Source organism: Anser cygnoides, chromosome 17 (assembly GCF_040182565.1).
Source record: "Anser cygnoides isolate HZ-2024a breed goose chromosome 17, Taihu_goose_T2T_genome, whole genome shotgun sequence".
Taxonomy (NCBI): Eukaryota; Metazoa; Chordata; class Aves; order Anseriformes; family Anatidae; genus Anser; species Anser cygnoides.
In genome coordinates, this window is record NC_089889.1 from 15,475,492 (window position 1) to 15,502,264 (window position 26,773).

Genomic DNA, 26,773 nt, shown 5'->3' on the forward strand with positions numbered 1-26,773 from the left:
GCTCCCTGTCCCCAATAGTGAGGTGGGTGCTGAACAAAGGGCTTTGAACATGGTGGTGAAAGCTCAAGGCAGACATCAGATTATGTAATCAGTTCTTACGGAAAACAAAGCTTTCAGGACTAAAACATTCTTGTAGCATTCACCTCAGCTTCAATGGCATAGATCTTGTTTCTTTGCTTTTAGGAAAATCAGTTTCATCTATAGTGTACTATTTAATACATAGTGCTCTTTTTCTGCTGCTGATAGAGAAGACTAATTTCTCCTTATTTTCAGCATATGATTTCTCTGAGGATGCACACCACTCTTAACAGGGATCTTCACTAGGGAAAGATTTATGTTTTTCTCTTTCTTAACTAGAGGTGCATTGTGAGAAATAGCGGGTCCCAGCTGAGCTAACCCCTGATTTCAGTGTGCCGTGGCTGCCTATTAGGGATGCATTGGAATCCATCATACTGTAGATCTCTACTAAGGGACTGATAAGACTTTGATAAATAACTACTGCCCCCTTCCACAAAACCTACCAAAACTAACCAAACAACAAAAATATATAAATAAAGGCAACTATGATTGTTAATGACATGGCTTTAGGAATTGGTATCCCAAAAGAATCATAGACCAGGAGTGAGACGTGCTTGTATTTTAGATGAGGGAAAAACACTCCTTATTCCCTGAGAATCAACTTTTCCTGCTTCTTGTGATAAGCTATAGCATCCAGATCTCTTAGTGAGCAGAAGGACCTCTTCAGCTGTTCCAGAACACAAGTACCATGCCTGGTAAAGATCGTTACAAAAGGCTGTCAGCTGCTTTCTCTGCATTTCTGAGTGGAGATTAAGTACTGCATTGAGACATCTAGGTATTGCCATTGCCTAGTTTCAAGAAATCATTTTACGAAGTTTGAAAAGCAACCAAACAGAAAAGGTAAAGAGTTATTCAGGTACCCAATACTTAGTCATTGAGCTATATTCCACACTTAGTATTACTCTAGAGTATTTTAGAGTGTTCAGTGAGTTGACTGGCAGTAACATTGGTGTGCTGTTCCATGTCTGTTGTCCCCTTGATGGACACGAATGCCAATTCTAGCTTCTACATGCTTTTCTGTCAGGCTTAGGACATGTTTTTGCGTGTTAGGGCCTCAACGCTCAGACTCGTAATTGAATCATTCCCTGTGAAATGTGTCTTCTCAGCTGTCACTGCTTTAGTAGAACAGGTCTGACCTGTGCCCTTACAGACATCGTTGTGTTCTTCCCTTTAGACTCAGTTGTGTTTAGTTTGCCAGCTTCTATGATACAAGCTTTGATATAAACAGAATACATAAATGCATGTAAGTGTTTCAAACTGTCTCCAAAGTCTGTTTTTATGCTTAGCCAAGCTGTCTCTTTGGGTGATTAAGTCTGTCACACAGTGCAGTTAAGCTGTTGCTTGCTTGGTAAGCTACTGTGAACCTCTGTGCTTTTCTGTGAACTGGTGTAATGGCTTGGTAGTCTCTAAGAGACAATTGCAATTGTGTGATCTCTTGCCTCATCTCACGTATCTCATCTAAATCTTAGGCTAAGTTGCTACTCCACTGTTTCATTTTCTTGTTTTGAGTATCTTACAAGGCAGAGCCTATCTCCCTGTTGGGAAAACGGGGAGAGAAGTGGCTTATACAGTGTGCTGAAACTTATTGCCAGCCTCCTGTTACTGGGGCACAGGCCTGCTGCTCGTCTTACTGTGAGATGCACCATTCCTCAGTGCATACTGGTTTTATTTCCAAATCATGTCTATGCTTGCCAGTATGTGCCATTCTTAACAAGTGCTTTGCTTTTTCTTCTAGTGATCTTGCACATAAATATTTCCACACATACTTTTTTTTCTATACCTGTCTATTTCTGGTAGAAGTATCTACAATTCATAAAGGCTGCAGCGTCACTTAGTCTGCTCTCGGAAATTTCTGCTCTTGGAAGCTGACACAGGGAGTATTGCAGTAATATCAGTCTTGCATCAACAGCTGCAATGTCAGACTGAGATTGGCGGTGCTTTCAGTACAGGTGGCAGCTGGAGCTGGAGGCTCTAACTTTCCCTGTACAAGTAAGGCATTACTTGTCAGTACACGTTTACCATGACCTCATAGTGTATGGGTTGGAGAAAGTTTATGTGCTCAAAACAAATAGTTCTTCGTCAATACAGTTGTAAGCACAACAGCCTTCTAACCTGAGAGGATATAGTGGAGAATTGTGTATTGTATATTAGAGGGTTGAATTGTATATTATGTATTAGAGGATTGTAGCCAATGTGCTTTTGGATGGGAGAGCATGCAGATGCAAGATATGGGTTGCTAATTGCGATGGCTTTACCTTGCTGGGCAGCTAAACTCCACCACAACTACTCTCTCATTACCCATCCTCAGAAGAAGAGGAGGAGAAGAAAGTGTGCTGGAAAGAAAACAAAACAAAACAAACAAAAAACCTCAGGTGTTGAGATAAGAATGATTTAATTAAAGAGAAGAGGAAGAAGGAAAAAAATACAACAAGCAAAGGCTGCACGAAAGCACAGAGGGAAAAATAATTATTCTCTACTCTTCCCATCAACAAGCAATGTTTGCCCACATCCTGGGAAGCAGGGCCTCAAAATGTATATTGGTTGTTTGGGAGGACAGATATCTTCATAATGAGAGCCCCCTTTTCTCCTTCCGCTTTCCTAGCTTTTATTGCTGAGTCCCATCAAATGTATGGAATGTCTCTTTGCTCGGTTTAGGTCAGCTGCCCTGGTGATGTCCCCTCCCCACTTCTTGCCTACCACCAGAATATTGGCTTCTGGAGGTTTGGAGAGAAACTTGGTGCTGTGCCAGTACTGCTCAGTAATAGACAAAACACTGGTGAAATATCAGGGCTGTTCTAGCTGCAAGTGCAGAGCACAGCAGTATATGGGCCACTGCAGGGAAAGTTAACTCCATCCCAGCCAGACCCAGTACACTAATTTAACAAAGCTGCTTGTGTTTCCATTTTAGGAAGGAATTTCTCTGCTGAAAATGAAATTTTTGGAATGAATGTAAAGTGATATAGGATGGCGTTTACCAATTGCCAGATAGTCTTGGTGGTAGTATGGAAGAGAGGCAGGAAGGGAAATTTAAGTGATGAACATTGGGCATGTAAAGAAAATCAGACATAGTGGTAGGTTTTCTTTGTCCTATTTTGTGTATAGCACAGATATTTTTTTTTCTCCAGGCAAAACTTAGTGAATATCAAAGATGCACACATTTCCAGGATTATTGCCACAAAACAAAAACTGAGTTCAGATTTGAAAAAGAATTACAAAGAGGTAATTTACTTGTGGAGCCAATGAAAAGGCAATGTGTGAGTTTCTCAGCTTTCGCACTTTCTGTGCAGACCAGGCAGGGACACTTATATCCTTATTCTTTCCAGTTCCTCACTAACTTTCATGCAGATCCTTCCCATAAATGTACTTTGGCAGAGTTTAGTGCTGCCATTATGCCAGTATTGACTGTGACTGCTGATCAAGTTTAAGATGGCTTGTCAATGGTATCCTCTCATATGTAAGATTTTCTTCTGTACCTTTTTATGCTACTTTTTCATCTCTCCGTTGTATATGTTAATCCTGTCTTTGGAAATCTCTTACCTCAGGTGAATGCCCGATGATAAGATGTCTGTACTAAACGGTTAATACTGTTCTTTCTCCTTGTGTTTTAGCGGAGGAGAAGGCTCGAGAAGCAGAGAGTAAAGCTCGTGCACTTGAGCTGCGCCTCGGGGGGGATCTTACACGGGAGTCTAGGGTGAGACTTCTATCGTTCCAACAAGTTGGATTTTAAGTATTGAGGGGGAAGGTTGAGAACTGTGCTTTTGGAGCAGAGAACTGGCTGATTAGCATCTCCTTTTAGCACTTTGGTATGTGAAGCAGGTGGTGAATTCTGTTGGAGATAAGTTGTCAGCAGTGTTCAGTCCCGGGCAATTGTGTGGTGTCGTCACCACAGGACATGCTTAAACGTGTATATTTTCCAGTCTGAGCGAGAAGCATGCTGACATTCCCATGCATACTGCATACACTATCAGGTGGGAAGGCGATGCCTTGTTTGAGTTTTACTGTGAAGGTGCTATATTTTATGTTCTCTGAAGAGTCCGGGTGAATGTTAAGTATTTGAACAGAAGTAAAATTGTTTTTTTTGGCTATTCTCTCTTATTGCCCTTGCAGTTTGCTCTTAAGTTTTCTCAAGCTGTTGCTAGAGAGTTCTTTGTTTCCTTCTGAATGGTACCTTGTGAAGCCACAGCTCCCGTGCTGAGACTGGGGGCTTTTTGAAAGGTGGGTAAGGCCTAGGCCTAGCCAGCACCTAGGTAGAAAGAGGATTTGTGGGAAGTGCCAGCAGGTGATATTAGCATAAAATTACTTTCCTTACTAATGACATCTAATGTGGGGAAAAAAAAAAAGCATTTGAGTAGTCTATCTATTTTCATTTTGTGTCCAACCCTTTACCCTGTGGTTAGTTACATTAGACATTTAGTTGCATTTGGATGTTTTCTTCCAAGCAGCTGTGTAGCTACTTAACCAAGGCAGCAACTGGTGCTACCCTAAATGTTTTGGTGTGCTAATTATTGTCCTCCACAGCTGGTGAATTCTTTGAGATCTTTTGAAGGGGAAAAAATGTAGAAGTGAGTTAATTTCATGAATTTCACAGCAGAGTTTCACTGTGAAATACCTATTGGCAGGTGACATTACGTCAAGTCCAGAACTCTGCAATAACCATGCGCCGGGAGGCTGATGTAAAGAAAAGGATTAAGGACGCAAAGCAGCGGTGAGTAAAAGGCAGTTGAAAGCTCTGATCTTCTCAGCCTGTTCACTCCACATGCTCTGAGTGTTTCTTCTGCTTTACTTCATGTGGTGGAGCGAGCAGTTCAGCTCAAAGCTTAAATATCTGTGAGTATCCTATATGTCCTGGCTGTTTAACCGCAAGTTTGCTCTTCTGGTTGCTTCTGCTATTCCCATCTTGCTGAAAGAAGTATTTAAATTTGGCTTTTTTGTTGTGGTTGGTTGGTTATTTTGGAGATATTTACCTGGTTTTCACATAAGCTTTTTTCATTGCTTTGCTTATCTGTTTTTCATTTGCAGATAAGATTCAGGGAAATACACAAGTGTTAGCAAGTAACAGTGGAAATGGCTTTTAGAGTTGTAGGGTGTCTCCTAAAAGCTTGTTGAATTCTGTTGTAGTCTCTGCCATGAAATCCTCAAGATATTGTTGCAACTTAGCTCTGGTTACAATTAAAGTTATTATTTAACCACAGGAATATTTCTCTTTGTATATCAGTTCTCTGCAAATTTGTCATACGCATTTGACAAAAATGAAGATTTTCCGACCTAGTTTGACTTGCATGTTAATTTTCCATCCCAGACTTGTTGCCAGAGATGAATCTAATGTATTTGAAGATCTTAAATTAATAAATGTTTTTAATTCAGGAGTAGTAGAGCTGTGATCTGAAGAATGCAGAAACTCTATAGAGAAGCCATTTTCTTCAGCTTCTATGTAATTTTCTGTGTACAGCTTGTCTTTTTACAGCGTCTCTTAATTCTTGGTTTTGACAACATCAGCGTATGAAGTAAAATTTTGTGAATGGGCTAGCCTTTCTTTCAATGGGCAAAATAATTTTTGCTTTTAAAGAGCTGAGCAACAAATATAGAACTTAAAACACAGAAGTTAGCTTCTCTGTAGTGATTAGTTGGAAATGAGAAATTCCATATTTTCTTCAGTAACTTTCTTCTTTAGTCAGAGAAAGCTGTAGTCAGGTTTCAAATATGTGATGATGAAGAAAAACTATATTACAGTTAGCAAACAACAGACAAAAACCCCTTTTCTCCTGATGCCAGTATAGGCTTGCTTGTTCTTTTCCTGAGCAAGAATTACCAAGTGTGCAGTCAGCTCTAGAGTAGCATATAGCATCTTTTATATACCTGCATACATCACTGGAAATAAGAGACAGTTTAGAGGGTCAGGCTTTTCCATAACCTTACACTTAATCCAGGAAACAGAACAAACTCCTGAAAAATGTGTATACTCCCAAAGCCTGTGTAAGGTCCAGTTACAAATCCAGCAGACAGGACAGATACAAGAGCCCTAATAATAAAAGGTAATTGGCTGGGCTTTAGACAACCACTTAGTTTTCCATGATTTGAATCATACTTTGACTTCTTGTGCTCTCTAATAAAAATGAGATGTCCTTCCTAGTTTGTAGGAGCGCATACTTTTTCACTTGAAATTCAAGGCCCTACATCCTTTTCAGAAGATAGAAAATTAATCCCTGAGATAAGAGTGAGGGGTCTGCTGTTTTGCCACACCCATTTGTGTTCTCAAATCACAGTTGTCCACCTGGATGAACTGAGACCAAAATGGTAATAATGCTGTAGCTCTGCTTCTCTGTTGATAATGTTCAGAACATCTTTTGGCAAATGTTTAGTTTTACAGTTTTTGAAAGCTCCTATTCTGGGTGTTTTTCTAGTAGCTCATTTTAGATTGTCATCTACTAAAAATGATCTCTGAGTCTGTAGTTACCTGTAAAATGAGTGATTGTGTCATGGTTAGAGAAGTATGCTTTTGATAACGGAACAGGTATTCTCTGTCTGTTATCTAAAAACATTGTTGTAAACCAGCACATCAGTTCTGCTGAACCAAGCGTACCTTTTTAAAACATTGCTGTCTGCTTCATATGTAACGTGGAAGTCTGCAAACACCTCTGATGGCTTTGCTTTGAAACAAGGGGAATCTCAAAAGCTGACAGTAGAGTAGGAGAGAGATTGCTGATACCAGCTTTGGACCATGTTAGACTCTCGTGTCCCATTTAGGGCCCTTGTGGGAGCTTCCATTCAAAGGAAGGGGTGTTACAGGTTATGTATACATTTGCGTGAGGAGAAGGGTGACCTCAAGAAAACAGAAAAGGGGCAAGAAATGTGATGCTTAAAAGTTAAGATAGTCTTTTAGTTGTGTATTATTACTGCATAGTGCTCATGAATGCACAGCTCAGGTTCTCTTAGTATCTGATGGTCGTAGTAGACAGTTAAGAGATCTTTAAGACTTTAAACTTCAAAGAATTCCAAGTATCTTCAACTAACCACTTAGAGAAGCCAAATGACTTAAGTGGGACAATGCACATTAGTGCTTAAAAATTTGATGAGTGGAGGAAAAATAGGGGAGATCAAAAATCAGAGGAATGGGTAGGACAGTGGTGTAGACTATGCCTTTTAATTGTTAAAAAATTTGGCCTTGTTTGATACCTTCAGCCTGAAACAGGTATCCTCATTATGAGAAACAATCAGTGTGGTTTTCATGAAAGCTGTGGAATCCATTTAAGTTAGTCTTCGAAGACCAATAATTCTGTTAAATAAAGAGGTTTTGTTTGATTTTACAACACTGATAAATCTCTTGAGGCTTTCTGCATCACAGGAAATACAATTCATGATAATCAAAGATTCAGATTCAGAAAATCTGTATGTGCTCACAAAGGTAGTTGAGGCCAACTTCTGTTGAAGTCATCACAATAAGATAGAAACCATGCAAATTGCTATCCTGTCATTTCCAGGCAAAAAAAAGTCCACTTTGGCTGTGTTGTATTCTCCAGCTTTCGAGCTTTGAGTAACATTATAATAACATTATTTGAATTTGAATAACACTATAAAATTCGTAATTACAAGAACTTTCCAAGAATCTGAATATCAAAACTGTAGTTTTGTATTAAAATCTTAATTTTCATGCTTGATTTAGCATTTATTTCCATCTAGAAGGTACAAACCAAAATCACATAAAGGACCAGTCTGTGCCTAACAGTACGTTCAGAAGACTCAACTGCAATTTCTTTCAAAAAGTGGATCTGAAATAAAAACCAAAATCCATTCCTATAGGAGAAAACGTATCCAAATGAATAATTAAATTGCCTCAACAGATACTGTCCAGCCTAAATTGATGTCTGTATTGCAAAGTCATTTTTTTAATTTGTCTTCAGTTGTAATGTGATTCAGTATAATGTTTCAACAAAAACATTTTTTTTTTGTTAGAAATAGCTGAATATAGGGCAAGTTTTTAGCAAAACCTTAATGCTCAAAGGTGCTGGAATTTTCATGCCCTTTGTCTAATAATGAATAATTAGCAAATAATTTTGATTCCAAAATCTTTATTTTTAATATTTCAAAGGTTCTGTTTCATTCTTTTACAGGGCATTGAAGGAACCAAAAGAACTGAATTTTATTTTTGGTGTGAATATTGAGCAGCGTGAATTGGATGGCATGTTCATTTATAACTGCAGTCGTCTGATAAAGATGTATGAGAAGGTGGGCCCACAGCTGGAGGGTGGCATGTGAGTTTTTGGAGATTTTTCAGCAATAGTTTACTTAAGTCTGGCATGTTCCCACACATAACTTTGGCCTTGCTATAATCGTTCTTCATGAGCGTGAGACCTTTTCATTTTATCAACCTTCAGTTTGGATTCTGGCAAATAAAACGTATTTTTATATTTCTCAGTATTTCCCTAGCTTCCCAATTTAAAAAAAATTCTTTTTTATGACCACAAATTTTGGTCATACCTAGAGCAGTATGAGGCTCTTATGCTTGGTGTTGATGTTTGGGGCTAACAGATGAATACTGGTAGCAATACTACTTCATTCTAGGGACAGGGAGAATAGGTCTTGAAAGCAAATACAAATATTTGAGCCCACCTTACTTTTTTCAGAATACCAGCTCTGAGTATCAAGTCCGATTTAGAAAGCTAGTAAGTTCAGAATAGTACTACTGCAGGAACATGTGTGTCTGTAATCCACTATTTTCAATATTGCTTGTCTGAACACTGACCTAGTAGTTTAATGATGTTCATAACTGTATGTTCCTCTTTCAGGGCATGTGGTGGAGTAGTAGGTGTAGTGGATGTGCCCTATTTGGTTCTGGAACCAACCCATAATAAACAAGACTTTGCTGATGCCAAAGAATATCGACACTTGTTGAAGGCCATGGGAGAGCATTTAGCTCAGTATTGGAAAGATGTAGCTATAGGTAATAAAGCTTCACCAGCTGCTTTTACCAGCTGCTGGAAGGGGAGACTTTGGTGGCTGGAAAGGAGCTGAGGGGGAGGACAACCAAGACTGAAGGTGGTGATTTTTGTGATAATAGCTCCATACTGAATGGGGGCTTCTTGTTTTCCAGCCCAGAGGGGTATCATCAAGTTCTGGGATGAATTTGGTTATTTGTCAGCAAATTGGAACCAGCCTCCATCTAGTGAACTGCGCTACAAACGCCGAAGAGCCATGGAGATTCCTACCACGATTCAGTGTGGTGCGTCTGACCAGGCTGCAATCAGGAGGCTGGTCCTCCCTGGGAAAGGGCGAGAGGGAGGGAAATCCTGTCTGCAGTTGGGGAGCAGCTAAATGGGTAGGAGCTTTGAGGTGACCTCCTCTATCATTGCTCCCTTCTGGGGCTTGTCTCCTTTTGTGAGTTGCCCTTGCTTGCATCTGCTGGCACACTTTTAAACATCTTAAAGTAAGGTTTCTTTCCTGCACAGTCTTCAGGTTCTTCTTCAGGTGCACTTACAGAATGGGACTGGTGTGGTCAGTAGCAGAATTGAGAATGGGCTTCAAAACGTCACGTGAACTGGAACTGACCAAAGCCACCCATCCCAACAATGGGATAAGATCCAAAACTTTTTCCAATAGGCAATGGAAAGTAGTCAAATAACTCTTACTCTGATGCACTGGTCTGTAAAATGGCTCTAGGTATCATCACAGAAAGGAACCATTTACAGTCAGCTTTTAAACTTAATGCAGATTTTCTTTTGTGCACTCACGAATGGCTCTGGCTAAGCCCTTGTTACAGCTGGAAGAAGGGAGATCTCAATATAAGCACTTTCTCTTTTGATAGAGGGCCATCAAACTTCCCGTATAGGAGGAGCTTTCCTATTGTTCTTCTTGACCTTTTCTGTTGACATCTGCCAGGGCCTGTGAAGCCTTTCCAGAGACTGATTTAAGAATACTTGCCTTTTCTTAGCAAAATGTGATTTTTAAGATATTGATTTTCTGGTAGTCCAATAATGTTCTGGAAACCAAATCTAGTACATCTGGCTCATCTAAAATGTATTCAATTATTATCTAATTTTAGTGGATACATCTCCTAGGTGTTGGGTGTTGTGTGTTGATACCAGTAAGGGAAAGCCTGCCTTCTGAGATGAGCGGTGATTTCAGGACAGGCTGTTCAGTTTCATTTGTAAGTGCTATCATTACAGCAGTGAATGTGAAATGCTCTAGTAGTAGTTCATGCTAGGCTTTATCAGATTATTGTTATGGTTGCTTTGTTTACCAGATTTGAGGTCATCTTCAAAGTACTTTGTGAACATGGAGCAAAAATTGACTTAGTATATCTTGTTTGTTTCTTTTTTTGCCACTGGTCTTAATTGCCATTGGATATATTTAGGAAACTGGTGTGGTCCTTGGACTTTAAATAGGCTTGAGAAGTGCTATGGGGTAAAATCTGATTTTATGGCTTAAGATGTGTATTTCTGACTTGCAAAGTGTTTACCTTAACAGATGTGTGTCTGAAGTGGCGAACACTCCCATTCCAGATGAGTTCAGTGGAGAAGAATTACCCTGATAGCTGGGTATGCTCTATGAACCCTGATCCTGAACAAGACAGGTAAGAATCGGTTAATATAAAGAATTTTCTGTGGTGTGCCTTATTTGCACTTTTTTTTTCCCAGTCATGGATTCTTTGAGAACTATTGGAAGGATAGACAGTAATTCTATACCTGTATGATACACCTGTAAGCTGTGCTCAGAGTCTGTGAATGCGTAATGATGGCATACCTATTTGGAGTTGACACATGGATGGACATGGCAAATGCATTGTGTACCCTCAGCCAGTTTGCTGATGACACAAAACTGGAAGGGTGGATCATATGCTGCAAGAAGGGCAAAGTTTCCCCCCTCCTGTTGGGTGGGGTGGGGGTGGAGGTTCAGGAGAGGGGACAGCCTGAGTCACCAGGACATATTGGGAGAGCCCAGCTGAAAACATCTCTGCAGAAAAAGACCTTGTGGTCCTCGTGGGCACCAAGCTGAGCATGCTTATGCTCAGCAATGTGCCCTTGTGGTAAAGATGTCAAACGGTGTCCTAGGCTGCATCTGGAGGAGTGTTGCTGGCAAGTACAGGGAGGTTGATGAGGTGAGGTACTAATGAGGTCAGTCTTAGCAGTCTTAGAGTACTGTGTCTGGTGCTGGGCTGCCCAGTACAAGAGACATGCACATACTGGAGAGAGTCCAGTGACGTACCACAAAATGAAAGGATTGGAGCACCTCTGCTGTGAGGAAACTCAGAGGGCTGGGACTGTTCAGCCTGGAGAAGAGGAGGCTCAGAGGTGATCTCACTAATAATTTATACGTACCTGAGGAGAGGTGAAAAAAGGATAGGGCCAGGCTCTTTTCAGTGGTGCCCAGTGCCTGGACAGGAGGCAATGTGCACAAACTGAAACAGAAGCTTCCCCTTGAATATCAGGAAATTCAAGGTCACTCACCATGACAGTGATAGTAGGCATAGGTTGTTCAGAGGGACTTTGGAGTTTGCCTCCTTGAAGTATTCAAAAGCTGTCTAGACATGGCCTTGGGCAACCCGTTCTAGGTGTTCCTGCTTGAGCAGGGGTGTTGGACCAGATGGTCTTGAGAAAGTCCTTTCTAATGTCAGCCATTCTGTGATTCTGTGAAATTTAGTTCCTTTGTAGTTTTTCTGCACTGCTATTGGAGATATGATTGTAGCTATAGTTTATGCATGTTAGCTTTAATATAGGTAGCAACTGAAGAATAGTCCTAAGTGGAGGCCGGGAGCAGCATGGGTTCAGTGCTCAGTCTTTTCAGGTGTCTCTATTGCTACTGTTGCTCCAACTCATTAGGCACATAAGCTGGAGCAACACCTCTGAGTTGCAGTGAACACAAGAATGGCATTTTGTGCACTTGAGGGAGCAGCGCTTTGATTCATATACCAAAGGTGTGTTTCATGATTATAAGATTAAGCAGAGTTCACTACTTTGAATAAGAAAAATGATTGCTCTAGGCTTCTCCTTTCTGTCTGTGGAGAAAGACTGCTAGAATTTGATTCTTATCCTTGTTGTATAATGAGAGAAGCTGATTAGGCTGTAATTCAGATGCCTTGGTTTAGTGTTTTAAATACAAATGAATCCAGGTAGAATCTGTTAATTGGAATCAAAACCTTAATATATCCATAACCAGAAAAGCTACAAAAAGTGTTTATGTTGATATTGGGAAAATACTGATTTTCTAGCTTCTTCTTTTTGGCACTTGTCATTTGAAAAATATGGGAGATAACATCCCTATAGCTCTGTGTGTTCATGCTGTGATGTAGTTGTAATGGGGGCTGTTTCACGGAGGATGGATGTCCTTAGATGAAACTCCTGGGGGCAGAGACAAATCTGCAAGACCAACAAGAGGCTGCCACATCTCCAGCACCCCAGGTCAAAGCAGTAGCATGGCTGGGAATGTATTCCCAGTAGACAGACACAGATATACCGCACATGGCTGGCTATACAGCTCAACACAGGCAGACACTCTAAGCACTCAGACACAAACACAAAGCACACCAGTAACCTCATCCTGTTCTTTCTCCTCTGATCAGGATGAGGACCATCTGTATCTGCTGCCCCCTGCAGCCTGTCTTGATAGTTACTTGCAGTGGGATATATGGGGCCTGAACTCCCACAGACCCCCTCGTGTGGACATATGTAGCAATCACCCCCCTGAAACACACACACACTTGCACACTATACACCCCACAGTTTTCCACCTTGGACACACTGTCCACTCAGTAGCAGATCCTGGATCTTTGCTCTTCACTGGTGTCTCCTGCCTAGAGACTCCCACACCTCTACCTACAATCCCACACCCCTCTGCAGCAGTTGGTCAGGACTCCCCGTTCCCTCCAGTAAGCATTCCTTCTGAGGTCTTGCTCCCAGGCCAGCTCACCTCCTTGTTGGCACGTCTGGCCCAACGTTTGCTGTGGAGCACACGTTGCCTTGCACACCTGCACTTGCTGCAGCTGGTACACCCCAGGCACGCGGGCCCCTCTGAGCTGTGGTCCCACTTGAGCTGCTGGCACTCAGACCCCCATACACACACATGCACACAGAATAGAGCCCCTCACTCAAGAAAATAGCCAGAAATGGAGTTTAATGTGAAGATGGGACGGTGCTGATCAGGTGCAGGGCATGGCCGGACATGTGTACTGACCAGCCTCCTCTTTACATGACAACGATCCTTATTATCCTTTTATCTCTTTGTTTTCCCATGTTTATTCCTCCCAAAATCATCTGAATCCCCTCCTTACCCTGCCTTTGGTTTCTCCCCTTGATCCAAAAGATGCTTTGGAGAGCTATTCCCATTGACTGGACACTGGGGCTGAGGCTGCCCTTGGACAGCCCTGCCAGAGCCCAAATGGGGTGCCTGTTCCTCTAAATATTTAATCTGGGTTCCTTGAAGTGCGTTTGGGACTCCGTGCATGTGGGCATGGGCCTTGGAAGGGCTGGTGACTCCTGTGATGGCCTGAGAGTAGCCAAAGCAAGGGTGTTATTCAGGTTTCCCCCACACTTGCCTTTGTGCTCTTTTGCCTATGTGCAGACAAGCTCTTTTATCAATTAACCTGACAGAAATATGAATTAATAATAAATGAAACTTCTTATTTGCAGTATGTTGAAAATTTGGAATGGTGTGGCTGCACGTTATATGAAAACGTGTTGGAATTTCGGTTGGAGCATGAGTTGGAATTCTTTTCTTTTCCACAGGGTGCACATGTCCTGTATCCAGGGGGGTGGGAAAGAGCAGGCAAGACTCCTTGGAGAGGTGATCCAAACTTCTGGTCATTTCACCTTCTTTGAAAGAAATCTCCCTCTGGAGGGATAAATAACTCGAATATTTTTGTATTGAGTAGGCTCACTTGCCCTTTCTATCAGTGAGTGCCATTGTGTCCTTTTACATGAGACAGGTTTTCTGTCTGAGAACTCCTTTGCCTTTGTTGGTGCCAGTAGAAAGCAGGGTGTGCTTGCAGTCCCTGTATTTTTGACCTTGCCTTCCAAGTGCTCTACTGTCTGATGTTTCTTCCCGTTTTCTTGTGTCATGGATTTGGACACCCTTACTGCTGTATTTTGGCTCCATCCCCCAGCTATTCTGTTCCAGGTATTTGCATGGTCTGAGGGATGACCGAGGATTTGGGAAGCACTGCTGTTGCCAGCATGGGTCAGGGGCCTCCAGCTTGTGTGCCATGAGGATTGCTGCCTTCGTGTAGATCATGGTGATCATCCTGTAGCTAGCGTCTAACTTGGATCACTTTCCTACAGCCTTTGCACTCCCCAAGAACCTATATCACAAGTCTCTCTCAGGGCAAGCTAGAAAGAGGTCCTTGGTATGGTGATGCAGTCAAATTGTTACCTGTCTTTGTATTGACCTGTCAGTTCCTAAACTTTGTTTACTATGGCTCCAGGGCTCTGAACTGGTAATTCCCAGTGTAAATGGCTTGTTTTTTATTGGTTGTGGTTTTGATCCTTAAATCATATATGTGTTTCCTAAGGAGAAAACAGCTTTCTTTGGGATTGTGGCCACTGCAAAAAGGAAAGGGGGGTTTACTGCTGCACTGGGAATGGGACACAGGGATGGTGCTGTGTGGGAGAGATGGTGCAGGTTCTGCTGTCTTCGTTGAGGTTGTCTTACATTTCTTTGGTCCTAGATGTGAAGCTGCAGAGCAGAAGCAGAAAGTACCACTAGGAACTCTGAAGAAAGACTTGAAATCACAAGAGGAAAAGCAGAAACAACTGACAGAGAAAATCCGCCAGCAGCAGGAAAAACTGGAAGCTCTGCAGGTAAATTGGAAGGTCTCCTGCTAAGCATAGCAGGCTTTCAGGGACTTCCTAGTGCAAGCAGATGATGCTGAGAATGAAGTCTGTCTCAGCCTGTAATAGCACATATGCCATGTGGCATTCATGGGGTAGGGGTTGTTTTATTAAACAAGCATCTTAGATTGCATTTCCTGTTAGGAGGATGTGGGTGACTGCTGGATTCTAGGTCTTGAAAGACAGCAGAAAACATCTGCTTTGCAATTACTGATTTTTAAACTGGAAGACTGTTTGCTAGTATGGGTTCATGCAGGTTCTGACAGCTTTCAAAAATAAATTTTCTGATTTTTTTCATTTTTTAATAGAAAACCACTCCAATTCGATCTCAAGCTGACTTGAAAAAACTGCCTCTGGAAGTGACTACACGGCCTGCAGGGGAGGTAAACGGGATACCACTGTAGGCTTTGTACTCTCCTGTGTTATCCTAAACTGTTATTGAAAAGCAGAACCTGATTTTTTTTTGTCTCCTCTCTCTGTACCCTAATTTGTTTTGGAACACCCAGTCACTGACTCGACTTCAGCGCCCCCGATCTCCTCCTTTACCTGATGTAATTAAGAATGCTCCCAGCAGACCACCACCAGCTACGCCTCTTCCCAGGTCTGTCAGTCAGCTGAAAAAGAGCTCTCCAGCTTGGCCAACTGTTAGTTCTCCTAAACTGGCAAGCATTCTCTGCAAGGAGGAGGCCAGTACTTCCAGGACACACCACCATACTGTGACAGCTGGAAAGTCTAACAGCACTTCAAAAACTCTTGCCAAAACAGCTACAACAACAAAAGCATCCACTGCTGTCCTGCAGAGCCCCAAAAGCCCACGTGAGATACCCAGCTCAAAAACTGCCAAGGCGCCAGCAGTAAAGAAATCTGCCACTATCAAATGCCCACAGGTGAGATTCAATGGGATGAAAACTATCCTTACCTACTTTTCTGCATAACCCATATTTCTCTGTCATGTGGGATTTGTGCTTCATTCTCTGCATAGGACAAGGTAACTCCTATTTTATTCTTGGCTTACAGTGCCATTCTACACCTCTAATAAAGGCTTGTATCATCTTTTTCCTGTTAGACCAGACTATTTCTCCGGACAAAAAAAAAGTGTGGAATGGTAGGCTTGAGGACTTATGTTATCATATGGCACCCTCTAAAGCCTTCTTGAAAAACCGATTAAGGTATCAAATGAAGATAGTGGGTGCTGAGCTTTTTTAAAATTTTAAATACTTCTGTAAAAAAGATTGTTTGGTAGCATACTTGAATTATAGCTAGTGCTTTTTTGCTTCCTGCAGGCCTCCACAACCCGGAAGAGGACCTTATATACCACAGAGGAGGTGTCTGAGGAGGAAGGGGAGTATAAGAAGGAGAAGACAAAACGGGGCAAATTTGTGGCAGTGAAAGAGGAGAAGGATTCCAGTGAGGTTGTGGTAGAGGTGAGAGTGCACTGGAGTGCACTGGTTTCCCCAGCAGAAGATATTTGTCAAGTGTTTATAATTTTTGAGCTAATCTGAGCTCTCTGCTTACAGCTCACAGATAGTGCAGGAGAAGAAGAACTAGCAGAACTGAAGAAAGCTCAGAAAGGTGAGAAATGAACCCATGAACTCTTTTCCAGTATATAACATAATGAAAAAGAGCTCTTGCAGAACTAGATTCATTGGTTAAACATGTCATTTTGTTAATGAGCTTTTTAAAACAAAAATTCATGTAAATTTGGATACCAGACCATGAGATGACTCTAAGTGAAACAAAATTTCAGGACCCCTTGATTGGACAGGAGGCAATTATGGTGTAGGAAGACCCATAATCTGAGAGCTGCATCATCTTAACTGTTGTGCTGTTTGGCTGCATAGTGTAGATGGATGTCATGCTCATCCTTCCTAGTTGAAAGGATCATGTAGTTATATCAGCAGAGAAATACTGAGGGTGTTATCTAGACGTGCTGCGCTACTGTGAAAGGAGAGGGGCAGAGAGACCTGTAAGAAAAATTATAGCCAGGATGGTGTTGTACCTCTGCCAGAGCAGTTAATTTCTGCAGCTTGTTCCCGAGGAGCTCTATGGAAAGCAACCCACTGGGAACCCATAGCAAATCGTCCTAGTCCAGTACAAGCCGGAACAGCATGCGTCAAACAGCCCAGAGTACAAGAGAAACAGTATCTGAGAATGCCATATCATTTCCTTGCATATTAATGTTTCTAAGTAGGAGTTGAACTGTGTGAATGTGGTGTTTTTATGGTTCATGTACCACTTGAAAGAATTGTCACAGCTGTAGGTTTGCTCACAGATGAGGGTGGCTGTCTTCTCTAATGACCACACAGAAGGTGCCCTCCTGCATCTGAATGTTTGCAAACATCTTTACTGTCATCTTCCCTTCAGATAAAGGGCTGCATGTGGAAGTGCGTGTAAACAAGGAGTGGTTCACAGGCCGTGTCACAGCTGTGGAAATGGGCAAGCATGCAGTACGCTGGAAGGTGAAGTTTGATTATGTTCCTACAGACACCACACCAAGAGATCGCTGGTAACTATCTTCAGCTACTAGATTTTGGAGGCTTGTTCTGCTTTCAGGAGAAAGACCTTGTTTTACTTACACAGATGCTGAAGATAAAAATATGTTGTTGTCATATCAGGGAGAGTGTGTGTGCTCAGGACTGTCCATCTGCTTTTTAAAGAATGAATGCAACACACTCAGTACAGTCTGCTCATCGCTTCAGTGTGACCTTCCTGTGGAGGCAGCTCTTGTGTAATCTAGAAGTCTCAGTGACAGATGTGTACAGGTTCTGATGAAGCTAACAGTATTTCAGATATGGCTGATATAAGAAAAAAACATATGTATCCCCTTCCCCCCCCCCTTTTTTTTTGTCTTCAGGGTAGAGAAGGGCAGTGAGGATGTGAGACTGATGAAGCCTCCGTCTCCAGAGTATCAGACTCCAGATACACAGCAGGAAGAGGGGGTTGTTGTGGCTGAACCTTCTACCTCAGACTGTGTCAGAATTGAGCCAGACACCACTGGACCTAGCAGTAACCAAGAAACAGTAGACTTGCTAGTTCAAATCCTTCGGTGGGTTCACAGTGCTTCTTGTGAGCTGCTGCAGCCTGATTGAGATTGAGATTGAAGGACTAAAGCAAACTCTGGCTTTGCTTTTTCTTTCCTGCATAGGAATTGTTTGCGATACTTCTTGCCTCCAAATTTTCCTGTTTCCAAGAAGGAGCTGAGTTCCATGAGTTCAGAAGGGTTGCTGGCATTTCCCTTGGTGAGTTCAGTACATCTAGAAAAAAGTTTTTTTTTGTTTTTATTTCACTACACATTCCATTCTTATGGCGAGCCTGCATCCTGTGGAAGTTATTTGTATCCTTAGCATGATTAATGTAGTGGAAAAAAAAAATGAGAGTTCTTGAAGTGTGCCTCAGTTTTTCTGAGAGAAGATTTTGATGAGGATTTTTTTATTACCATACATCTGTGTGAGAACCCTATTGGCTGCTACAGTCTGGAGTTCTTGTCCATTGCTGTTAAGCTTTTAAGAAGAGAGGCCAGGTTAGAGATGCATAGAAATGAAATGTAGGCACATCTGTTAGTTATGCCCCAGTCTTAAAAGTCCAACTTATGCAGAGAAAATCTGAAAAATAAGAACGTGGATGCCAGCGCTCCTTGTACTTCTCCAGATGACCAGGCTCACAAAAATAGAGCAGAGTTTAAAGATTCACAGACCACCTGTGATGCTTCTTAAGGCTCTTGGTGTTCATTCCATTTAAGAATGGAGGAATTCTGGGAAGGAATGTATGGAATTCTGCGTAGGGGTCAGTATTTCTTGATGTATGTACTCATTTACCTGGACTTGTGCAAAGCATTTGACATTGTCCCCCATGATATCATTGTCCTTAAATTGGAGAGACATTAATTTGACAGATGGACCACCCTGTGGGTAAGGATGGTTGTGCTAAAAGAGTTTGTGGTCAATGGCTCAGTGTTGAGGTGGAGATCAGTAACGAGTGCTGTTCCTCAGGGGTCAGGATTGGTACTGGCACTATTTAATATCTTTGTTGGTAACATGGACAGTGAGATTGAGTGTGCTCTCAGCAGGTTTGTTGATGACACCAAGCTGTGCGGTGCAGTCAACACACTGGAGGGAAGGGATGTCATCCATAGGGACCTGGACAGGCCTGAGAGGTGGGCCCACAAGAACTTCATGAATTTCAACAAGGCCAAGTACAAAGTCCTGCATCTGGGTCAGGGCAATCTCAAGCACAGATACAGGCTGGGCGGAGAATGAATTGGGAGCAGCTCTCATTGGATTGAGAAGGACCTGGGGGGATGGTTGACAAGCTCCACGTAAGCCAGCAATGTGTGCTTGCAGCCCAGAAAGTCGACCGTATCCTGGGCTGCACTGAAATCGGCATGGTCAGCAGGGTGAGGGAGGTGATTCTACCCCTCTCTTCTGCTCTCATGTGCTCCCTGTGTTCAGCTCTGGGGCCCCCAGCACAAGAAGGACACAGAAGTATTAGAACAAGTCCAGAGGAGGGCCCCAAAGATGATGAAAGGGCTGGAGCACCTCTCCTACAAAGACAGGCTGAGAGAGTAGGGGTTGATTCAGCTTGGAGAAAAGAAGGCTCTGGGGAGACCTTAGAGTGTCATTGCAGTACCTAAAGGGGGACTACTGCAAAGCTGGGGAGGGACTCCTAGGGAGCTTAGTGAATTGACAAGGAGTAATGATGATAAACTAAAAAGGTAGATTTAGATTAGCTATAAGGAAGAAATTCTTTACTCAGAAGGGGGTGAGGCACTGGAACAGGTTGCCTGGTGAAGTTGTGGATGCCCCATCCCTGGAAGTGTTCAAGGCCAAGTTGGATGAGGCTTTGAGCAACCTGATTTAGTGGGAGGTGTCCCTGCCCATGGCAGGGACGTTGGAAATAAATGATCTTTGAGGTCCCTTCCAACCTAAACCATTCTATGGTTCTGTGATTCTATGTACTAAAGCTGAGAAGACATGCTGAAATTCTCTCCAAGTGTCCCACCAGCAGGCTAGCTGAAGAAATAATACATTGTTAACTGTTCTGCTTGTTATGAGTCAGTGCTTCTCTGAGCTGCAGCACTGTGTTACGTTCAAGAAATACTTCATAAGCTCTGCAGGTTTTGCCTTTCGCCTTAGTTTGAATGACTGGAAGAATGCCCCCACGGAATAACTATGTAGATTTCCTTCCCTGACCCAAAGGCATAAAATCTCTGAACAATTTCAGAAGTGGTGGGAGTAAACCAGCAGGGATGAAGTCTTCTGCTACCCAGCCTGTCTTCCCTTTGGTGTCTGAGCCTGCACCAGCGTCTGTGTAGCAATGCGGGCTGAAGTGTGGAGAACTGGATTCTCTGACTTGTCTCTTCTCTGACATACAGACAAACCACAAAGAGCTTTGCAGTAGGAGTCTGTAGGTGACAAAAACCACCTAAAAAAGACAATGTCAAAAACCACTGTTTATATGATAGTCTCCAATGTGTCCTACTCCCTCACTCACAAGGCGTGTACTTCAGTGTCTCTTCCTCTTTCTGTCAATTCAGTTTTATGTGAGTCATGTGTGTCATGCTGCTTCCATGTAACAAGTTGGTGTTGCCTGGAATGTTCTGTGAGAGTTGACATCCCATCCTCACAGTAATAAGCTGTGCTGTCCAAGTGGTCTGTACAGATGAAATTAACTGCATATGGAGGCTGTCAGATCTATCTACAGTGTAACTTGCTTTTAGGCTTTTTAAAATCTTGCATCTTTAGTCTGAATTCATTCTGCTTTTTTTGCATTTCTGGTCTTGGAGGAATGTGAAGACTTGTGATTTTTTTTTTTTTTTTTTTTGCTGCATGCAGTAGGCAAATCATATATAAATGTGAACATGATAACGAATGCAGCCAGAGAACACAGAGGAGTGCTGTTCAGCTTGTGCTGTTCAGTCACAGTATGTTTGTAGCTGGATTCTTCTAGAAGCTGCAGGTGCTGTGGTTTTCTTTACAGCTGGTGCTTTTTTTTTTTTAAGGTACCATCTGTTGTTTTTTTGTCTTCTACAGAAAGAATATTTCAAACAGTATGAAGTGGGTCTGCAGAACCTGTGCAATTCATATCAGACACGTGCTGATGCCCGGGCCAAAGCCTGTGAAGAAAGCCTGCGCAACTCAGAGAGAAAGCTGAAGGAGACAGAGGAGAAACTGCAGAAGCTGAGGACTAACATTATGGCTTTGCTGCAGAAAGTGCAGGAGGTAGGTGAGGAAGGGGTGTGAAACCAGAACAGCACCACAAGTAGCAACCTTCACCAGACCAAGGCCAGTTCAGGCACCTGAGATGTTTTAGTCTACGATTTAGCTGTGCTTCGGTTCTTACTCAGTTTGGTTCAACTTGGGCCCAGACTGTCAGAAGCTACTAAGTGCCGCTGTTGCTGCCCACCTTTCAGGATCTAGGCCTTAGTGGCCGTGAGGAGTGTTAACTTTTGTAGTTGGAATCTTCGTGTTGTGTACATAGCACACAGTTTTTATTAGTTTCTGCTTTGTGCTATTAAACATGGCACTGCAGGATTTTCTGTCCTATTCTTGTGCAGGAAGCTGGTGTTAGATTCTGAATCTCTTGTATAGAAATGCAAGGCTTTAAACAATACTTCAAATAAAAAAACTTTGATTAAATATATTAAATATACTATCAAATATTAAAACATTATTTAATGTAATATAATGTTAAAAATACTAATACTTTTAAAGTCTGCCAGGCTCTGAGAAGGGAAGTTGGCAATGCTTTCACAGCAGATGTCTGCAGCTGTGCACTCCTGGAGAGTGCTGGCAGGCAAGATGCAAAGGATGATCAGGACAAATGTTGCAGAGGATGCTGTGCTGCCGTACAAGGAGGCATTTTGTTTTATTCATTCTTGCACTGCTCTTCAAGATTTACTTTTTCACTAGTATTTCTTGTGTTTCTGGTTTCAGGACATTGACATTAATACAGATGATGAACTGGATGCATATATCGAGGACTTGATCACAAAAGGAGACTGAATGACCCCATTATACATCCAGGGAAGTGCAGAGGAGCTGGTTTCTTCTACGGAGATGTGGATTCCTGCAGTGGAGGACTATGACAGCTGAGAGGAGAGGGTTTTTAGACAGTACTTCCTTTGTATTGGTGTACAACTCGTTCTTGTGACTTTACATGAAAAAGACATTCGTGCTTTTGGCAGGAAAGTTTTTAACATTGTAGTTCTTTGAATCTATTACTTTTGTTTATAAATATTTATTTTTAAAAGAAATGGGAACTGTGCCTGGTATGATGGGAGGGTTGCTGTATGTTTTTAGTGAGGTTAACATGTGGGTACCCATTTTCGCATCTGGGGCATATGCTAAACCTGAAAGACCAGAATATCATGCCTAGCACATTGTCTCTAATAAGAATCTGACAGCAAATTAAAATTAGGTCTTGAGTTGTGGAAGAAGTCAGGACTCTGACTTCCAAGATGCTGACCTGGGGTGAGAGAAATCCAAGCTAGGAACCTGAGCAACACAGAGGAGATCAAAACAGTCTCTGTGGGAGCATGGGTAGAAGGGATGAAATCTTGAGGGTTCTGGCAAAGCTATGTGTGGGGGTAGGGGATTGGCATTTGCCAGTGCAATGAGGTTGCTCAATAAGTCTCTGTAAGTAGGTGGAGTTGTCATGATGCTAACAGCTCAGAGGGTGAAAATACTTTTAAAAGAGTGTGGCCTCGTAGGTGACTCTCAATGGATTGTGATCATTAGAGAGAGAAAGCTGGAGTTCAGATTGCTTTCTAGCAGTCACCTTTTTCCACATTTTTGTTTCTGTTTCTTTGAGACGTAACTGGAATGGCAGAAGAACAACTTGACCAGCTGAAAATAAACTGACCCTCTGTTCTGTTGTCACTCCCTCAGGTTTGTGTTGCTTTGCTCCAATTGCTCTTCCAGGTAATTTTAATTAGAGTGCTGTAATTTGGAGCCCTGCACTGATGAATTGCATCTGGCCATGGGTCAGCAACAAGGACAGTGTTTTTCCAACTTCCTTCCAGCTAGAGGCTGCACTACAGCTCCTAGTAGACCACTTGTGGCACAGATGACTTGGTTTGAGTTCATTGGTTAGCCATCGTCTCAGGTCTGCTAGGACAGGATGCCTATGAACTCAGTGCTCAGAAAACTGAAATCTACAGCCTAGTGGCTTAAAGAACACAGTGTGACCAAGATGTTCTCACCCTCAGGAACACCAAATGAAATGGGCCTTTGGAGTTGTTCTGATGGCTGAATGTGTAACAGATGTTGTAGAGAAAAAAAATTAAACATCTGTTGCACGAAAAATCTCAAGCAGTACTAATATATAGTACTAGACAACTCCTCTAAGTTTTACATACCACAGGAAAAAAAAAGCAGAAGAGGAGGTAGATATACTTATTTGCCTGCATTTCAGGTCAAGAAAGCATATTACAAGAATAGCATACAATTTGAGACTGATCAGTTTCTTTCAGAATGTGTGGACCCTACTTCTTAGTATAAATGAAGGTAAGAAGCATCCCCCCAACTACTCTACACATTCCTGGGTGGAGGGGCAACATTCCTGAAATGCAGGAGCAAGCTCATGGTAAAGCAGTGGACGTGGTGTATCTTGATTTCAGTAAAGCCTTTGACACTGTCTTCCACAGCATCCTCACAGCTAAACTGAGGAAGTGTGGTCTGGATGATCGAGTAGTGAGGTGGACTGTAAACGGGCTGAAGGGAAGAAGCCAGAGAGTTGTGGTCAATGGGATGGAGTCGAGTGGGAGTCCTGTATCTCGTGGAGTCCCTCAAGGGTCGGTACTGGGACCAGTGTTGTTTAATATAGTCATCAGTGACTCGGATGAGGGAATGGAGCGCGCCGTCAGCAAGTTTGCTGATGACACAAAACTGGGAGGAGTGGCTGACACACCGGAAGGCCGTGCTGCCATCCAGCAGGACCTCAGCAGGCTGGAGAGGTGGGCGGGGAGAAACTTACTGAAATATAACGAGGGCAAGTGTAGAGTCCTGCATCAGGGCAAGAACAACCCCAGACACCAGCGTAAATTGGGGACTGCCCTGCTGGAGAGCAGTGAAGGGGAGAGGGACCTAGGGTCCTGGTGGACAGCGGGATGACCATGAGCCAGCACTGTGCCCTTGTGACCAAGAAGGCCGATGGCATCCTGGGGTGTACCAGAAGGGGTGTGGTTAGTAGGTCGAGAGAGGTTCTCCTCCTCCTCTACACTGCCCTGGTGACAGAACATCTGGAATAGTGCATCCAGTTGCGGGCCCCTCAGTTCAAGGACAGGGAACCACTTGAGAGAGTCCATCGCAGAGCCATGAAGGTGATTAAGGGAGTGGAGCATCTCCCTTACGAGGAAAGGCTGAGGGAGCTGGGTCTCTTTAGCTTGGAGGAGACTGAGGGGTGACCTTATTAACGTTTATAAATGTGTAAAGGGTGAGTGTCAGGAGGACGGAGCCAGGCTTTTCTATGTGACACCCAATGATAGGACAAGGAGCAATGGGTGCAAGCTGGAACATAGGAGGTTCTGCTTAAATATGAGACAAAACATTTTTACGGTGAGGGTGACAGAACAACTGGAACAGGCTGCCCAGAGGGGTTGTGGAGTCTCCTTCTCTGGAGACTTTCAAAACCTGCCTGGATGTGTTCCTGTGTGACCTGATCGAGTTGTTCCAGCTCTGGCAGGGGGATTGGACTAGATGATGTTTCAAGGCCCCTTCCAATCCCTAACATTCTGTGACTCTGTGGTATTGGAGGTTAATTGCAGTTTATTGGTTAATTGCAGTTGCACACTGGTACATCAGGTGATGTTTTGTAGAGCCTGAATATTATGTTAAGGTCAAAAGAAATCATGTCCTTTTCAGGTGACCAGCAGGAATTCCAAACTAGATTTCATTAAAATACAGCTCAAAGATGATGCAGCTTGCAATCTTTATTTCATAACACCAGGGGGTATGCCAGTGTGGAACCTATAGTCCTCACATGTTTCTTAAGCTTCATGAAACAGTTTGATCCCCTACTCTTCCTCTCTCCTCCTGTTAGGAAGGTGTTACACAATTTTATTCCTCTGTTCTCTGGGAACATCTCTTTTACAGTTTTAACTTCTCTTAAGGCATTTCATCTTTTTGTTCTCACACCAAATATTTTTGATTGAGTTATATTTCTTCCCTGGAGTTACTTTCAACAGTGCAACTGATGTGTAACTGTCCCCTCTCAATTTCAATGTTGCTAGGAAAAGGAAGGCAAGAGTGCTTTTTTTCATTAGCTTTTAAGTGCTAATCAAAACCATTCTCAAAACCTTTCTGCTCATCCTTCTCTGCATCTGTTTAGAATATTTTTTTAAAAACCTTGGTAACTAGACCTATATAGAGCATTTGATTTTTACTAATGCCTTTAGAAAAGGGGAACGAAGTCTAAATAACCTTCTGCTCCAAGCAGGATGTACTCAAAAGCTGTATCAATTGTTCAAGGCCTTCTCTGTCTGTCCTCATAATGTTCAAGGCCTTCTCTGTCTGCCCTCATAAAATCTTCAAGGGTAGAGGTTGCACCAGTTTTCTGCATCACATACCTTTCCAGTGATGGTGGTCTACCTTTGCATCTAACAAGTCTGTCCCTGTCTGTCCCTGCTGGACCGATGGGCTGAGGTCAACTGCATGAAGTTCAACAAGGCCAAGTGCCGGGTCCTGCATCTGGGGCGTAACAACCCCAAGCAGAGCTACAGGCTGGGAGATGAGTGGTTAGAAAGCTGCCTGGCAGAGAAGGACCTGGGAGTATTGGTGGATAGTCAGCTGAATATGAGCCAGCAGTGTGCTCAGATGGCCAAGAAGGCCAACAACATCCTGGCCTGCATAAGAAACAGTGTGGCTAGCAGGTCCAGGGAGGTGATTGTCCCCCTGTACTCGGCTCTGGTGAGGCTGCACCTCGAGTACTGTGTTCAGTTTTGGGCCCCTCGCTACAAGAAGGACATGGAGGTGCTCGAGAGAGTCCAGAGAAGGGCGACCAAGCTGGTGAGGGGTCTGGAGAACAAGTCTTAGGAGGAGCAGCTGAGGGAGTTGGGATTGTTCAGTCTGGAGAAGAGGAGGCTCAGGGGCGACCTCATCGCTCTCTATAGGTACCTTAAAGGAGGCTGTAGCGAGGTAGGGGTTGGTCTATTCTCCCACGTGCCTGGTGACAGGACAAGGGGGAATGGGCTAAAGTTGCGCCAGGGGAGGTTTAGGTTGGATGTTAGGAAGTACTTCTTTACTGAAAGGGTTATTAAGCATTGGAATGGGCTGCCCAGGGAGGTGGTTGAGTCACCATCCCTGGAGGTCTTTAAAAGGCGTTTAGATGTAGCCCTTAGTGATATGGTTTAGTGTAAGACTTGTTAGTGTTAGGGCAGAGGTTGGACAAGAAGATCTTAGAGGTCTCTTTCAACCTAGACGATTCTGTGATTCTGTTGCAGCTTTGGAGGCTTACTGCTGCCTATTGAAAATATCTCACCTGCTGCAGCCTAGGCAGCTAGACTTTGCTGCATTTAATCATGTTGTTATCATATGTATGTTCAGTTCCCTCAGTCTTCTCGGCTTTCAGCTGAGTCTTTTCTACAGCAGGAATACTTAGAAGTATATGAGTTGTATTTTGTACAACATCCTTCCTCTTTATAAGGCCACCTCCCTCTTTGTAAGACTAACTTTGTGCCCATAATTGCAGTCAACCATTTGGGAAATTATTCCCACAGCTGTCACCTAGAGTCTTCATAGCATACGTATTTCTATCAGTAAAGTTGCAAATTCATATATTTAATAATGAAGCAGGAAAATAACTTTTTAAACATGAATTTTGGTGGTGTGTGTGTTTTTTTTTAACAGTTATTGCTCCAGGTCAGTTTTGCCTTAAGAGGCAAA

At 42.8% G+C, this 26,773-nt stretch overlaps 1 protein-coding gene across 3 annotated transcripts in view; it reads left to right on the forward strand.

Annotated features, from left to right (window-relative positions):
- MORC2 (MORC family CW-type zinc finger 2) overlaps positions 1 to 24,807 on the forward strand; it is a 53,341-nt gene extending 28,534 nt beyond the window's left edge. For 2 of the 3 annotated variants that reach the window (XM_066979099.1, XM_013198972.3), the window contains 16 exons: positions 3,687 to 3,769; positions 4,698 to 4,783; positions 8,187 to 8,327; positions 8,862 to 9,016; positions 9,167 to 9,295; positions 10,540 to 10,645; positions 14,732 to 14,864; positions 15,203 to 15,277; positions 15,401 to 15,781; positions 16,178 to 16,318; positions 16,412 to 16,466; positions 17,259 to 17,400; positions 17,749 to 17,940; positions 18,040 to 18,133; positions 20,924 to 21,112; positions 21,827 to 24,807. In XM_066979099.1, the coding sequence (XP_066835200.1) occupies positions 3,687 to 3,769; positions 4,698 to 4,783; positions 8,187 to 8,327; positions 8,862 to 9,016; positions 9,167 to 9,295; positions 10,540 to 10,645; positions 14,732 to 14,864; positions 15,203 to 15,277; positions 15,401 to 15,781; positions 16,178 to 16,318; positions 16,412 to 16,466; positions 17,259 to 17,400; positions 17,749 to 17,940; positions 18,040 to 18,133; positions 20,924 to 21,112; positions 21,827 to 21,895 (2,171 nt within the window). In that variant the 3' untranslated portion in view covers positions 21,896 to 24,807. Of the gene's footprint in view, positions 1 to 3,686; positions 3,770 to 4,697; positions 4,784 to 8,186; positions 8,328 to 8,861; positions 9,017 to 9,166; positions 9,296 to 10,539; positions 10,646 to 14,731; positions 14,865 to 15,202; positions 15,278 to 15,400; positions 15,782 to 16,177; positions 16,319 to 16,411; positions 16,467 to 17,258; positions 17,401 to 17,748; positions 17,941 to 18,039; positions 18,134 to 20,923; positions 21,113 to 21,826 lie in introns of those variants that run through there. The other variant, XR_010825563.1, reaches the window with a different exon arrangement.
- The last annotated feature ends 1,966 nt before the right edge of the window (positions 24,808 to 26,773 follow it).